The sequence below is a fragment of the Branchiostoma lanceolatum genome, chromosome 6, assembly GCF_035083965.1.
Source record: "Branchiostoma lanceolatum isolate klBraLanc5 chromosome 6, klBraLanc5.hap2, whole genome shotgun sequence".
Classification (NCBI taxonomy): Eukaryota; Metazoa; Chordata; class Leptocardii; order Amphioxiformes; family Branchiostomatidae; genus Branchiostoma; species Branchiostoma lanceolatum.
In genome coordinates, this window is record NC_089727.1 from 5,971,603 (window position 1) to 5,984,248 (window position 12,646).

The 12,646-nt window shown below is 39.8% G+C and overlaps 2 protein-coding genes across 15 annotated transcripts in view; both read left to right on the plus strand.

Moving 5' to 3' along the window:
- LOC136436254 (calcium uptake protein 3, mitochondrial-like) overlaps positions 1 to 8,700 on the plus strand; it is a 49,446-nt gene extending 40,746 nt beyond the window's left edge. For 6 of the 13 annotated variants that reach the window (XM_066430062.1, XM_066430071.1, XM_066430063.1 and 3 more), the window contains 4 exons: positions 80 to 157; positions 529 to 637; positions 1,086 to 1,243; positions 5,201 to 5,363. In XM_066430062.1, coding sequence (XP_066286159.1) covers positions 80 to 157; positions 529 to 637; positions 1,086 to 1,243; positions 5,201 to 5,341 — 486 coding nt within the window. In that variant the 3' untranslated portion in view covers positions 5,342 to 5,363. Of the gene's footprint in view, positions 1 to 79; positions 158 to 528; positions 638 to 1,085; positions 1,244 to 4,227; positions 4,343 to 5,200; positions 5,364 to 6,517 lie in introns of those variants that run through there. The other 7 variants (XM_066430068.1, XM_066430070.1, XM_066430067.1 and 4 more) reach the window with 7 other exon arrangements.
- A 508-nt stretch (positions 8,701 to 9,208) lies between these two features.
- On the plus strand, positions 9,209 to 12,600 carry LOC136436264 (mammalian ependymin-related protein 1-like). Of its 2 annotated transcripts, none has more exons than XM_066430094.1 (7): positions 9,209 to 9,305; positions 9,772 to 9,931; positions 10,272 to 10,373; positions 10,796 to 10,874; positions 11,352 to 11,525; positions 11,874 to 11,977; positions 12,278 to 12,600. In XM_066430094.1, the coding sequence occupies exons 2-7, from the start codon at positions 9,779 to 9,781 to the stop codon at positions 12,341 to 12,343; spliced, it is 678 nt and encodes a 225-aa protein (XP_066286191.1). In that variant the 5' UTR covers positions 9,209 to 9,305; positions 9,772 to 9,778; the 3' UTR covers positions 12,344 to 12,600. The 2 variants fall into 2 exon arrangements, with proteins under 2 accessions (XP_066286191.1, XP_066286192.1); XM_066430095.1 differs by having other exon boundaries at positions 9,228 to 9,305; positions 9,775 to 9,931.
- The last annotated feature ends 46 nt before the right edge of the window (positions 12,601 to 12,646 follow it).

Genomic DNA, 12,646 nt, shown 5'->3' on the forward strand with positions numbered 1-12,646 from the left:
ATGTAAGCTTGTGATGAATGGTAAAGAGTCTGCCATAAAGTTTTTCCATTTTTTTAATTACACTTACGATATTATATAGCCTGGGGCTGGAAAAACAGCAGAAGGAAAACATGTTGTGAAAGATGGATCTGGAGAAAATGTTAAAAAGAAACAAAGGGTGATCATTTATAACCTTGACATATTGGGGCAGTCATGTAGAAGCTTGGGTTTAGGTTTAGGTTTGCAACTGCTGGTGAGGGGCATTGAAGAAAGAGTCTCAATATGGATGTAAGCAAAATAGTTTTTCTTCCCACATTTGACCCTGCTAATGCCACAGTTTTCCTCAGAAACAAATATTGCTTTTCAGGTAGAGATGCAAAATGTAACGTCTTACTGCAGCAACTTTTCTGCTTCAATAAGCTTCATATGGTGTATCACTTGGTTGGTTTAGGGCACAATCTGCAGGAATAGCTGCCACAATACAGGCTGGTGTAAATGTGGTGAGTTTGAAGTGAGTGTGACCATCTGTCTTTCTACTCTGTCCAACAGGGAATCACCTTTGACCAGTTCAAGCCCTTTTTCCAGTTCCTGAACAATCTGGACGACTTTGCTATTGCCATGCAAATGTACACATTTGCTAACCAGCCTGTGGAACAAGGTATGTTTTCAAAGAGTCCTTATCTGTCATAGACTAAGATGAAATAAAAGATAAAGGTTACTGTAGTCCCATAGCCTTTTTGAGGCTGTAGGGGCAGTGGGTTGTTATCGGAATTGCAAGTTCTTGCCCGTAGGCTTATTGCAAGTACAAGTAACATGAAACAACGGACAGACAATGGGTAACAATATAGCACGTGTCTACTGAGAGACCAGTCTAAATGCTGACACTAAAGTCTAACATATTGGGCTCGACTTCTTTTTCCGAGACAGTGGAAGACGAACGATTCCACTTTTTCTGTAATGTGTGGGTTACCCACTATGTCTACGGCACAGTATTGGTCCCTCTCCTTCCACCACCTTTTATCTCCCCATTAAAAAACAATAGCGATTAAGTTGGTTGAACAAATCACTTGATTGTGTACAAAGAGTCTTTTTTATTGTTTTACCAGCTGAGTTCCAGCGGGCGGTGAAGGTGTCGACGGGGATCGACCTGGCGCCGCACGTCATCAACACCGTGTTCCAGATCTTTGACGAGGACGGGGACGGCAAGCTGAGCCACAAGGAGTTCATCAGTGTCATGAAGGACCGCATCCACCGCGGGTTCAGGGTGAGCTGGGCATTAAGATTTTTCAAGAAGGGGGAGAGAAAAATTCTGATATTCTTTTAAAAACAACAAGAAAAATACTCTTGAAGTCAATAAAAACAAGAAAAATTTGGACTTGACTTTCTAGATATTCTTGAGGGTGAAAATCTTTTTGAGAAATACTTTGAATTCTTAACTAAGAGAGTTAGGAAAGTGTTCCTTGTTGTGAGAATTTCCATGGAAAGAATCAGACTTGTTTTTTAATTTCTTTAATTTCTTTCTTATTTATTCTTGAAATGGTTAATAGGTGTATAAAAAATTTGTCCACGAGTTAAGAAAAACGAGAAAAATGCTGCAGGGAAAGGCAGACCACTGCAGCGGCAGAACAAAGTTGACTACAGTCAAACCTGCCTAGGCGACCACCTCTTCAACGCGACCACCTGGCCATGGCGACCGCTTTTTCTCGGTCCCGAAAATTTTCCCCATAGGCACAAGCATTAAGCGGCTTGCCCAAGGCGACCACCCGTCCAACGCGACCGCGACCGCCACGAATTGGGACCGCACGGAGCACAATCCCTGGCCATGGCGACTGCGTTTTTCCAGCGTGTGGTGACATTGAATTGTGCTGTCGGATTTCGCGGAAATGTTTTTAAGACCTTGACGGACAAAACAATATGAATAGCATTGATTCCTCCATGAAATGTTTTAATAAAACGTTCCCACTATAAACATTGTAAATACAAAGGATTGTGAATACTTTTACCTAAATATCGATGTTGCTGTGCCCATCGTAATTTTATAGTTTACCGCAAGCTCGGTTCGGTTTGAACTCAATTCTCAAAACGATCACGTAGTGCATGGCGTCAAAAAGTCAGATTTCACAGAAATTACTATCCATTTCTTGTATTTTCAACAAAAATGTGTCTCTGTCTTACTAAATTCCGCCGGAAAATGACACCGCGGTGGAGGGCAAAACGTTGGCCGAGACATGTTGTTTCTGGTCCGCGACGCCATCTTTGTTTCAGCGCGGCATAACGCTGACTTTTCTAAAACACGACGCTTCTGTGTATGAATATTTAGAATACTCTCAATATTGATGAAAATTAATATTCTTATATCCTTGTTATTTCCATGATTCTTTAAACCTTTATTGGGCGCTGCTTGCTTGTAATCGCCGACGCTGTGCGTTCTGCTCCACTGTTACCTTTCAATGCGGTCGCCTGCTCGGCGGCGGTATCACAACTCTTGTTTTCATCCTTCGGTTGTCAGATCAAAAACTTTTTGCCGCTTTAATCCAGCGGTCGGCGCCCAAAAGAAGGCTGGGGTCAGCAGTTGTTTTCTAGGGATTTGTCTTAGGCCTTAAAACCTAGATTTTATATGCTTGTTTTTGCGTACTCTTACTTTAACGTAACGTGTAAATGCGAGATCATCGAGGCAGACTTTGTTTTTAGTCAAAATTGTGACATTTGTTCACGATGTAACGGTAACGTTATACAAATACTATTACAACGATAACAGAAAATGCAATTTCTGTAGGATCTTTCTATCAACGAGAATTGAACCTGGTGGGGGTCATGCTGTCTAAAATCACATAATTTTCCATCCATCTACGTAGTACACTGTATTTGAACACCTCGACCTGGAAACATGTTATGATTGGAATCCTCTTCATGGCGACCACCTGTCCATCGCGACCGTTTTTGCTCTGTCCCCCGGGTGGTCGCCTTGGGCAGGTTTGACTGTACTAGGGAAAGGCAACAACTTAATGATATGATACTATGCAGAGAGATTTATTGTCCAGTTAGTCAGACATTTTTAGATTAACTGTCTGGTCAACCCAAATAGTCAAACTGCTCCTATTTATGACTCTCCATGACAGAGAATTATTTTATATAAGGTAAAGCAACAGCCAAAGCACTGTAAGTGTAGACCTTCAGGAATAACCATTTCTTCCACTAAATGCCTCACCAAGTGTCTGTGGCTTACATGTAGGCACTGTGTGTGAGCTATCAGGCACTGTGTGTGTGCTATCAGTCACTGTAATATTGCTAATTGTACTTTCATTCCAATATGCTTTGTCATGGACAGAAAGTTGAAGTGATGCTATATGTTCCCTCTAGGCAAGCACCCCATAGTAGGCCAGTGAAGTGTCCATCTCCATCTACTTATTGAATGGCCTGTGTACCATCCTCTGTAGTAACCACTGGCTCAACCTTTTTGCTTGCTAACCACAGATTAGCAAACAAAAATATTGAGCTTAGTGGTTTGTTTGTTTGTTTATTTTTATTTATCCAGGGGTAACATATCGCCTGTGATGGCGTTTTTCAATGTGCCCTGGGGGGCAAATCCCCACATTGGTTACTACGGAGGATGGTACCCAGGCTACTTACAATACAAAAACACTGATCAGAAATGATTATTCATGTCTTAGCCCTCGTAGAAAGATATGTCCTACAACTTACAAGACAATCATTGAAATGGTTGACAGGTACAGGTAATTCAGACCTGTACATTTGTACCTAAATCTCCATACTGGTACATGTATCTGTACACTGGCGTTACATATGTTCAGGTACATAGCCCTACATGCATATACCCATTCTCATCTCCAGGCAGACCATTTCCAGTATCACTGAATTTGTTTCACAACATTTAGACATTTAACAGTTGGAGTATTGTCCTGTTCCTGTTGGAGCTATCCCAAATGCATGTCTGTGTACATGTGTGCACCATTCAAACAAACATCAATAACTTATAAAAATCAATTGTGGCCAAATTGATTTGAAAAATTTTTGAATTCTTTTTATAGAGGGAATGACTACAACTGAATCAAATATTGGTAATAAGACAACATTGTAACTGTAAAATTGCTGGACCTTTTCTCCATGAGTAGTACAATGTATACATAAACAACAACCCTATTGGACATGTCTTTGACAAGAGGTATCCTTGCAGCTTTAACTGTTATTACTATATCTAATATATCTCCTGTCCCTACATGTGTGCAGAAGAAAAAGGCTGAGACTTACCACGGCTGGGAAGGCTACAAGACTTGTCTAAAAGACGTGGTTACAGCTTAAGTGTTGCACCTCGCTCCTACCATGTCCAACCCTATCCACGTCAGTAAGCATTCCTGCCTTAGTTATGGACTGGCTTTTTGAACACCCCACTCATTTTCAAAGAGTGTGTACATGTTCTTTCCACTCTGTGATTTTAAACGAGAACCGAAACTTTGAATGTTTTCATTTCAAATTTGCTTTGAGACTGAAAATACATGGCCAACCAAAGAGGAAATATCTACAAAATTCTAAGTCAAGCTATGCATCAAGCCTGTGGTGTTCAGAAAGCATGCCCCAAGCTTTTGTTCTGTTTGCCATTCACTAACATCAAGCTAACCTGTGTTTATGGTCAGGAGACTCTTGACCATGTGACTGTCTATTTTTGTTAACTGCTAATCTGCGGTGTTTGGTTGCACACATCTAGTTTTGCAGAGCTTTCTTATTCTAGGTATTTGTCTTTTTCTGCTGTGTTTGTGGTAAAAATGCTTCCTGCAGTGTAGAGTGTGGCTTGAAGTGGTATGTGTACTTGCAGTTGCAGTGTTGTAGAACAATGCCACCTTTCTCTTGAGTTGAGATCATTGTAGTTTATTATTCAAGTAGCACTTTTATTATTACTTTGACTCTTATTGTCATGCCCCATATATTCATTGACCACCTTTCAAATTGATGCAGAGTTTATAAACATGGAGCACATTTGGGATTTCTGTTTATGTTTGGCTCTTTATAGAACTTTATCCTAGATCCTTTCCTGCAAGTATGCAGAACCAGGAGTAGGAATTGTATAGCACTGTTAGAAACAAACTATCACAGCGACATACTACAATCAAATTATGGCAGCTATCACTTGCAGGGAATTCTAACCCTCTCAGAATGCTTCTTTCATTTTCTTACATCTGTATCGGTCTAACTTCCACCATCCCAGGCAGCAGAAGACCATGAATATGCTGATGACTGGTTTAGTTTTGCCTCCTGCATTAAGAAGAAAGTGAAGAGGAACCCGCTACTGAAGTGGTGGCAGTACGACCAGCAGTCACGACGAAGCAGTGGAGGATATTTCTCTTAATAAACCTTCTCTAGTCCTTTAAGCCTCACTGGAAGTTCATCTCACTAATGATAGCACACACTTTTTAGTCCGTCATCATGACTATTTGATCTTATTAGACTTTCCTTATGTTTTATCACTTTTATGACTAAAATTAGGTTAGTTGTAACAGTTGTATTACATGTATAAGCAGGACTTTCATCACCAATGTGCCATACAGGACAGTTTTGAATAAATCATAAACTGTATGTCACATGCCTTGGATAGAAATTGTTATGTATGCAAATAACTTTCCTTGACAGATGATATCAAGCAGTAAAGTGTAAATGTGGATGATTTAATGTAATTTTGCAAAATGATATGGAAGCTGGCATTTTAGTGTTGAAGGTAGCCCTTGTAGACTTTCACAATAAAAAATGTCACATGGAAAAGACTAAGACGGAAACTTTTACAGTAGGCAGAGGTAAAACCAACAGAGATGGGTGAGCCATGAAGGATCTAAGAAGGAATTAGTTAAGGTTACCAGTGAGTGTATGAGGAAGGAAAATTAAGTGACTTTGACGGGTTATAAAAAGAAATAAGATTTTCTTGGCAGAATTTGTCTGTGAAGCTATCAACATGATTGGAACAGGGAGGTAGATGATATGATTGTATATAACAGGGTTGGTGAACCTCTGCAGAGGTGTCTTTTGATAACATGCTCACAACTGGTGATTCTACATTCTAAAGACTCTTGTGGTGTGTTGAATTGGTAATGGGTTATCCTGCATAACAATTAAACATGTGTCCTTAATTACAGAAATGGCTTGCAGCATGTCATTAACATTATCATGTTTATTCACTCTAATACAGTGATAGTTTTCTTCCCAGAGAATCAGATTATGTCCGTCGCACATCAGGAAAACTATTGGCCACCGGTGACATTTTCATCAGTAACGTGCCCAATGTTCCCAAGATTATTACACGATTTTTAGAGATTGGCCATATTCGCAGGTATCTTAGCCCTGTCCAATGTGATGGGGAAGATTTTCAGATGAAAATTTGCTTGATGCTTGAGTCTCTGGCCATTTTTAAATTCAGCAATCTTCTAGGAGTCAACAAATATGGCCAAAGATCATTGACTGTGTGACGGACATTTGGTGGTAGTAACTGAAAGTTTAAGCTTCCAGTAATATGTTTGTGCATTTGGTATTTCAGAGTCATCTGATCAAGCATGAGGGTTGGGATGGCTACAAGGCGTGTGTTGTGCATGAGATGAGACAGGCTGCTCTTCACCAGTAGTCACCCGAGTCACCTGCACGGAACTGCTGCAGTAGTCCTCACTATAGTCACCTCAGACAGGATTCATACACTCTCTTTAGGCTGGGATCAAATTACTGTAGAATGATGTAGTTGATATCTTTGAAGATGATTCTAAGACCACTCTTTGAGTAAAATGCTAGCCTCAGTTCAATCCTCCATAGTTAACAATGGCTCTCTTTCTTCACTATCTAACTACGGAAAAGGGAGAGCCAGCAGAGGATGGTACCTAGTACATAAAAAAAGCAGGGTATGGAACTTTAATATTCCTGCCCTTGCCACATGGAAGACCCACAAGGTCTTTGCCAAATGGTGCATCAGTTTGTGTGTTTTGATACCATTCTGAAGTCCAAACATCATCAGTCTTGAGTTTTGGTGCCCGGAGTTGTATGAATCCTGTCTTATAGTCACCACTAATGACAACCAGAAACAGGAGCTTATTATAAGCTGACAGCCAGACAAGGCATTAACTTCACAATTGCTGAAACAACAGATTTGCTACAACTAACTTCACATACTATTAAAATCTGTACTTACTAATTTATACTGAACATTATTGTATTTTGAAAAGGTAGATTTAGGAAGCATGCTAGAGCTAAGGTTTGATATGAAAGTAGTGAATGGATTTGGTAAACATTGTCAACATTGCATCTTGTACATACAGAGATAGCAGCTACCCTTTAACAAAATATTGTTGCTAAAAGGTCTGATGTGTAACCTAAAGCATAGCAGAATATCATGTCAAATTAGTCACTTAGATACTTCATGTTATCATATTCCATGCATGATACAGGAATTACTGATATATCATCAACTAACACTTGCATGTACATGTACCATTACTAACAATTAATATAATAAGTATAGATATTGCAAAAACCCAGTTAGCTTTAGCATGATTGTGCTGTAGTTTGTAGCAACTGCTGAACATAATCATGCCAGTCATGCTACATGTAGTTAGTATTCCTAGTTGTGGCCAGTAGTTTTACAAGTCTTTCCAACAAGTCTTTCAGCCTAAATCTATTCATGGTGTAAACTTTTCTCTTTAGGATGTACCTGGACTAGCCAAAGCTCAATGCTCCAAAACTTACTGTCTGTGCCATTAGGTATAGTGGAAACCAAGAAGCAATAATTACATTGTATTATATTAATTCAGAATATTGTGAATGCAAAATGCTGCATGCTATGTTGCACTTTAGTCTGGATTTTATATTCTGTTCCCCAACTCCTGGTGTTTGTATAATCTTTTATACTGGAATGTTATTTAGCTTATCTGTTACATAAATGCTTTGTATTAATAACTATATCTGTTTTCTTGGTTGGAAAGTTTGAAATGTGAATTATTTAGAATAGTCTGCTGTGGTTGAGTTATATTTATGTTGAGATCGGATCACAACGGGTACTTGTACCATAGTTTGAATGTACCACTTTCTTCTTATTCATGAGTGAAAATCTTTTGTGAAGATGGGAGATGTGTGATTTAAATAGATATATGGATATGAATACAACTTAAGCTAGATATGGGAGCAGTATCTTAATGTCTTTTGGCATTTGTAGAATATGCAAAATGTATTCATATTAGTAGAAATTGGTCTTTAACAATGAGGAGAAACATGATAAACATGATGTTCAACTTCATATATAATTGCATGCCAAAGACTAAAGAGTTATCATGGTATTCGCCATCACAAACAAACAAGCAAGCTATATGTTATACCACATATTTGTTGTTGCCAATGACGCAAATTCATTATGTGAGTCAATTGTTACACAGAACAGTTTATATGGCTTTTTAAACGGTCTGGTATTCCCAAACATCCAAACAACGTTTGGATGTCAAAATACAATACTCTTTCACTGCGGACATAACACATGAAACTCAATGTTGTTACTTGCACACAAATAATGGTTACGGTTATTTTATGAGACCTAGATGGGTCATATTATACGGTATGAATTTACTTTGCATGTTGTGTACAAATGTGAATATGTTAATATTAATATTGTTCTGTCGGTGTGCTGTAATTTACAGAATTATGTTCAGAATTATGAAATGGGATTAAAGAAACTCCTGAAAACGCTTTGAGTATGTACGTCTTCTCATGTGTACGCAATTCACATGATGTTTATTTGGAGGGGACAAAGGCGTTTTAGTTGCCGTTTGCTTATAATGATACACATCCCTCCCTACTGGGCGTTTACGTTGTTGAGATACAGGCGAATACGTCACCTACTGTCAGCAGCACAACGAATACCCATTCGGTAAGGAACCCGTCCTTATCTAGTCTTTACACAATTCACATGATGTTTATTTTGAGGGGACAAAGGTGCTTTAGGTCGCGTTTGTTTCTGATAACACACGTCCCATCCTACTGCACGTTTACACCTAAGATGCAGGTGGGTACGTAGTGCTACGTACCAACGGCACAACCAGTACCCTACCGGATGAGAAAGGTAAGCAAAAATCAATCAATCATCCGCAAGTAAAAACAAAACTGCCCTTATTTGATTTTAAAGCATTCTTACCAGCAGCCACCTCTGCCTTATAACCTACAACCCGAGTCAATGATTACTCCAAAGTAAATGTAACCTGTTTGTTTTCTCGGGTCAGTGAGTGGTATATTTACAGTCACGAGTGTCGATCGGAGAGAGGGCAGGACTTCTTTCAACTCACCTATTTCTAAAGGTATTTATCGCAAATTGAGTCATCAAATCAATCGGGGCATTCAATTCATTCAATATAATGTTAATCTCTGTTTATAGCACTTGTTATGTTTCTACTTGGTCCTCATGTAACGTTACCGATCCAGAATGATAACATTTGGTAACTGTTTGATCCTGTCCAATTTGTTGTGCATTTGCTTCTTCAGATAATGCCAATGGTCATAAGTCAACTTAGTATGATATATACGAAACAAGATATTTGCATGACAGTTCTAACAAATTTTCAGTATATAGAATAGATGTTTCTCAGTGTACAATGCAATTTTACTGGCCTGGTATTTGCTACCAAAGGGACGCTCGAACATCAGTATCATTATTGATGTTTACATGGCGTATGTGATAACATACCGCGATCACCATGCTTGTAGTTTGAGAAATCATCGTCGCAGGAATAGCATATTCCTTTGACAAGTCATGCACATCTCCAGCAGCACTATGCAGTTGTTCGCGGTCCTGTTGTGGGCCGTACTGGGGCTGTGTGCGGGACAGAAGCCTTGCTGCACCCCCGACCAATGGGAGGGCACGACACAGGAGCTGCAGGGATTCCTGGTGGACGACAAGCTAGGGACCGTGTACGGGACTGTCGAGGTAAAGATAGAAACTAAAAAGAAAGACATTTGTAGGAAGAACACTGACGACAGGTATTTTTCATTGCACAAAGGCTAAGAATCCGCCAAGAACTAGGATCCATCTGAAACGTTTTAAATTTTGCTGTAATGACAATGTAACTTTATACAAGTTAATGTCTCCATACTCTGAATCGATAGGCAATTCAGTGCTGTACCTTGTCACGTTGTGGCACACCAAGGGTTCAACTTCACCAAGACTAACCATTGCTTAACAACAGTGTACCCTTGTGTATAAGCTCATCAAATTAAACCATTACAGTGTCTAACCTTTAATATCACTATTGTTTCCGGGTTAACAGGTCTCCTACGACTTCACCAACCAGAAATTAGCACTGGCCGAGAATCTGAACGAGACCGGGTCGGGAAATACCAAGCTCAAAGTTATCCAGGATTACAAGAAGGTACATAACTCTTCTTATCAATATGATTCCACATAATGTGTGTGAAAACATGTATGATGGGCTTTTCCTGTATATTTTAGTTACCAAGGCAGCTTTCCCACTCGCTAACAGGGGTTCCTGATGTTGAATGTGCCCACAAACGTATAAAGCCTTGGACGATGAGAGCTTATGTTACGCACATATTTAGTTGTTTGGGCTTTTGGACATATACTGTGTGCTCCCACAAGCTAACTACAGGTCATGGTGATAAAGTAGAAGAACAATTGAACGATAGATGAATACTGTATGTTATCTTTCTACATCTACAATTTATACTAGTATGTAGGTTCAACTTCCTCTCTCTTCTTAAGACAGATGTTTGATGATTGGGTAGGATATTTTGGCCGGGTTATCGAAGCTAACAGTGTTGTAATCATCCACAGGGAACACAGTACGCGATACAAGGCAACTCTTGTATGGAATTTGCCCTCAAAGGATCTATGAGAAAGCAATGCATCCCAGGTGAGTTGTGCTGGAAAAAAAATCATATGATAAACCTTCTTTGACCAGTTGCTTACGTCACGAGTCTGGAAAAGTCACGTTCTCTGAGGGAGGCCATTCAACCTGGGGAAGGCTGCAGTGTGGAAGTTCATATCATTCATGATTGCACGTATTAGCTTGGCAAAGCCATAACAGGCTTAAGACTATCGTTCACACTGAAGTTGAACTGTATTGGTAAACGACGTTATTATGAGCAAAAGAATGAACCTAAGACCAACCCTGGAATGAATTGGAAATTTGTAACACTGTTAACCTTGTTAACTTGATTCACTTCTCTTACAAAGAAATTTGGTTCCGAATGTAGGATTTCGTCTGTGCGTCTCTGTCTTTAGACTATTAATCATGATGTAGTGAATAATTCCGGGACCTTTTGTTGCCTTAGGATAAAGATTTGATATTTCCGTTACAACGTACAATGAAATGTTTTCTACCCATTAGACAACGCCACCCACATCGGCACGTTCAGTTTCGGCGGGATGGCGCCAGACGGGCTGGAGTGTGACGCGTTCATGACGACAGTAGCGGGGATGGACAACGTCTACGCCATTTCCGACATGACACGGGATGGCTGCTACCCTGTCACACAGGTCTCCGTCAATCTCATGAGAGAGCGTGAGTACCTTTAAGTTTGTCCACAATTCTGAGTCTGAATTTCATACATACCATTCACCTCATGGCACAGTGCTCATTTATTTGAAGTAACAAGAGGAACTGTGTGAGGAATTTGTCGATGTGTGTCGTTGCAAAGCAAGGACACACCCCCGTTCTTTACAGAAAAGTGTTGAGGGTTTTTCAATATGCGGCTCGGTGTATAAGTCTGCTTAATTAAAACCTGTCCAACAGCTTCGTGCTTCGTCCCTTCTTAAACACTGCGACTCTAATGCTATATGTTCAGTATGGATAGTAAGCAATGGATAATAGAATTGCCACATGATAGTCGTTTTTTACATTCCCCTTCAGATTCCACCATGACTACTCAGGTTTTCACCGACGTGACGCCTGGCATAAAGGACCCCAGTATCTTCACCCCTCCCGTACCGCCCTGCGACAAGGTCGTGTTGGAGGTAAGCATGGCTGTACACATTCCAAAGTCAAGTATATGAACTAGTTAATTTCAATGTAGTATGTAAATAGCTGTAACAACTTGTATGTGCTTTGTCAGTGTTATGTTGTTTTTGTACTCCAGAAAGATTAGCTACTTACATGTTTCATGCATGATGGATAATGGAGGAAATAAAGTATCCAAGTATTCAAGTCTAATATGTTTTTCATGTCTACGTCTAGGATCTTGACCTCTTCGGTAAATGCCACAATCTGATGAAGTTTTCAATGGAGCTGACTGTTTCTCTTTCCCTCCTGTACAGGATACCACAGAACTGGGGTCCGACTTCCTCAAGAGAGTTCGTCGATCTTTCGAACAGTTCATCTAGAGGCGCCCCCTGCCTGCAATGTCATAGATAAACTTCCATATGTACAATTTTCATCTGGTTTTATATTCTAACCACGGGATTATTTGTTTCCTTGAACCTTTTTTTATTCTTGAGAAGCTCAACTCAGCCAGCAGGCCGATTTTTATAGAGCTCATGAGGGAAGAGGTAAGGGTAAGACAAAATATAACGGATTACATCATTTAAGTCCTAATGAATTTATCAACATATATCATCACAAATACATGATACAAAACACATAGTGGAGCGAAAGCTGGTTCATGGATAGTGTCTACTACTTTCTCC

Coding starts and splice junctions, on each gene's coding strand:
- LOC136436264 (XM_066430094.1), top strand. CDS start 9,779: ATGCAGTTGTTCGCGGTCCTGTTGTGGGCCGTACTGGGGCTGTGTGCG. Junction 9,932..10,271: donor CCGTGTACGGGACTGTCGAG/GTAAAGATAGAA, acceptor CCGGGTTAACAG/GTCTCCTACGACTTCACCAA. Junction 10,374..10,795: donor TTATCCAGGATTACAAGAAG/GTACATAACTCT, acceptor AATCATCCACAG/GGAACACAGTACGCGATACA.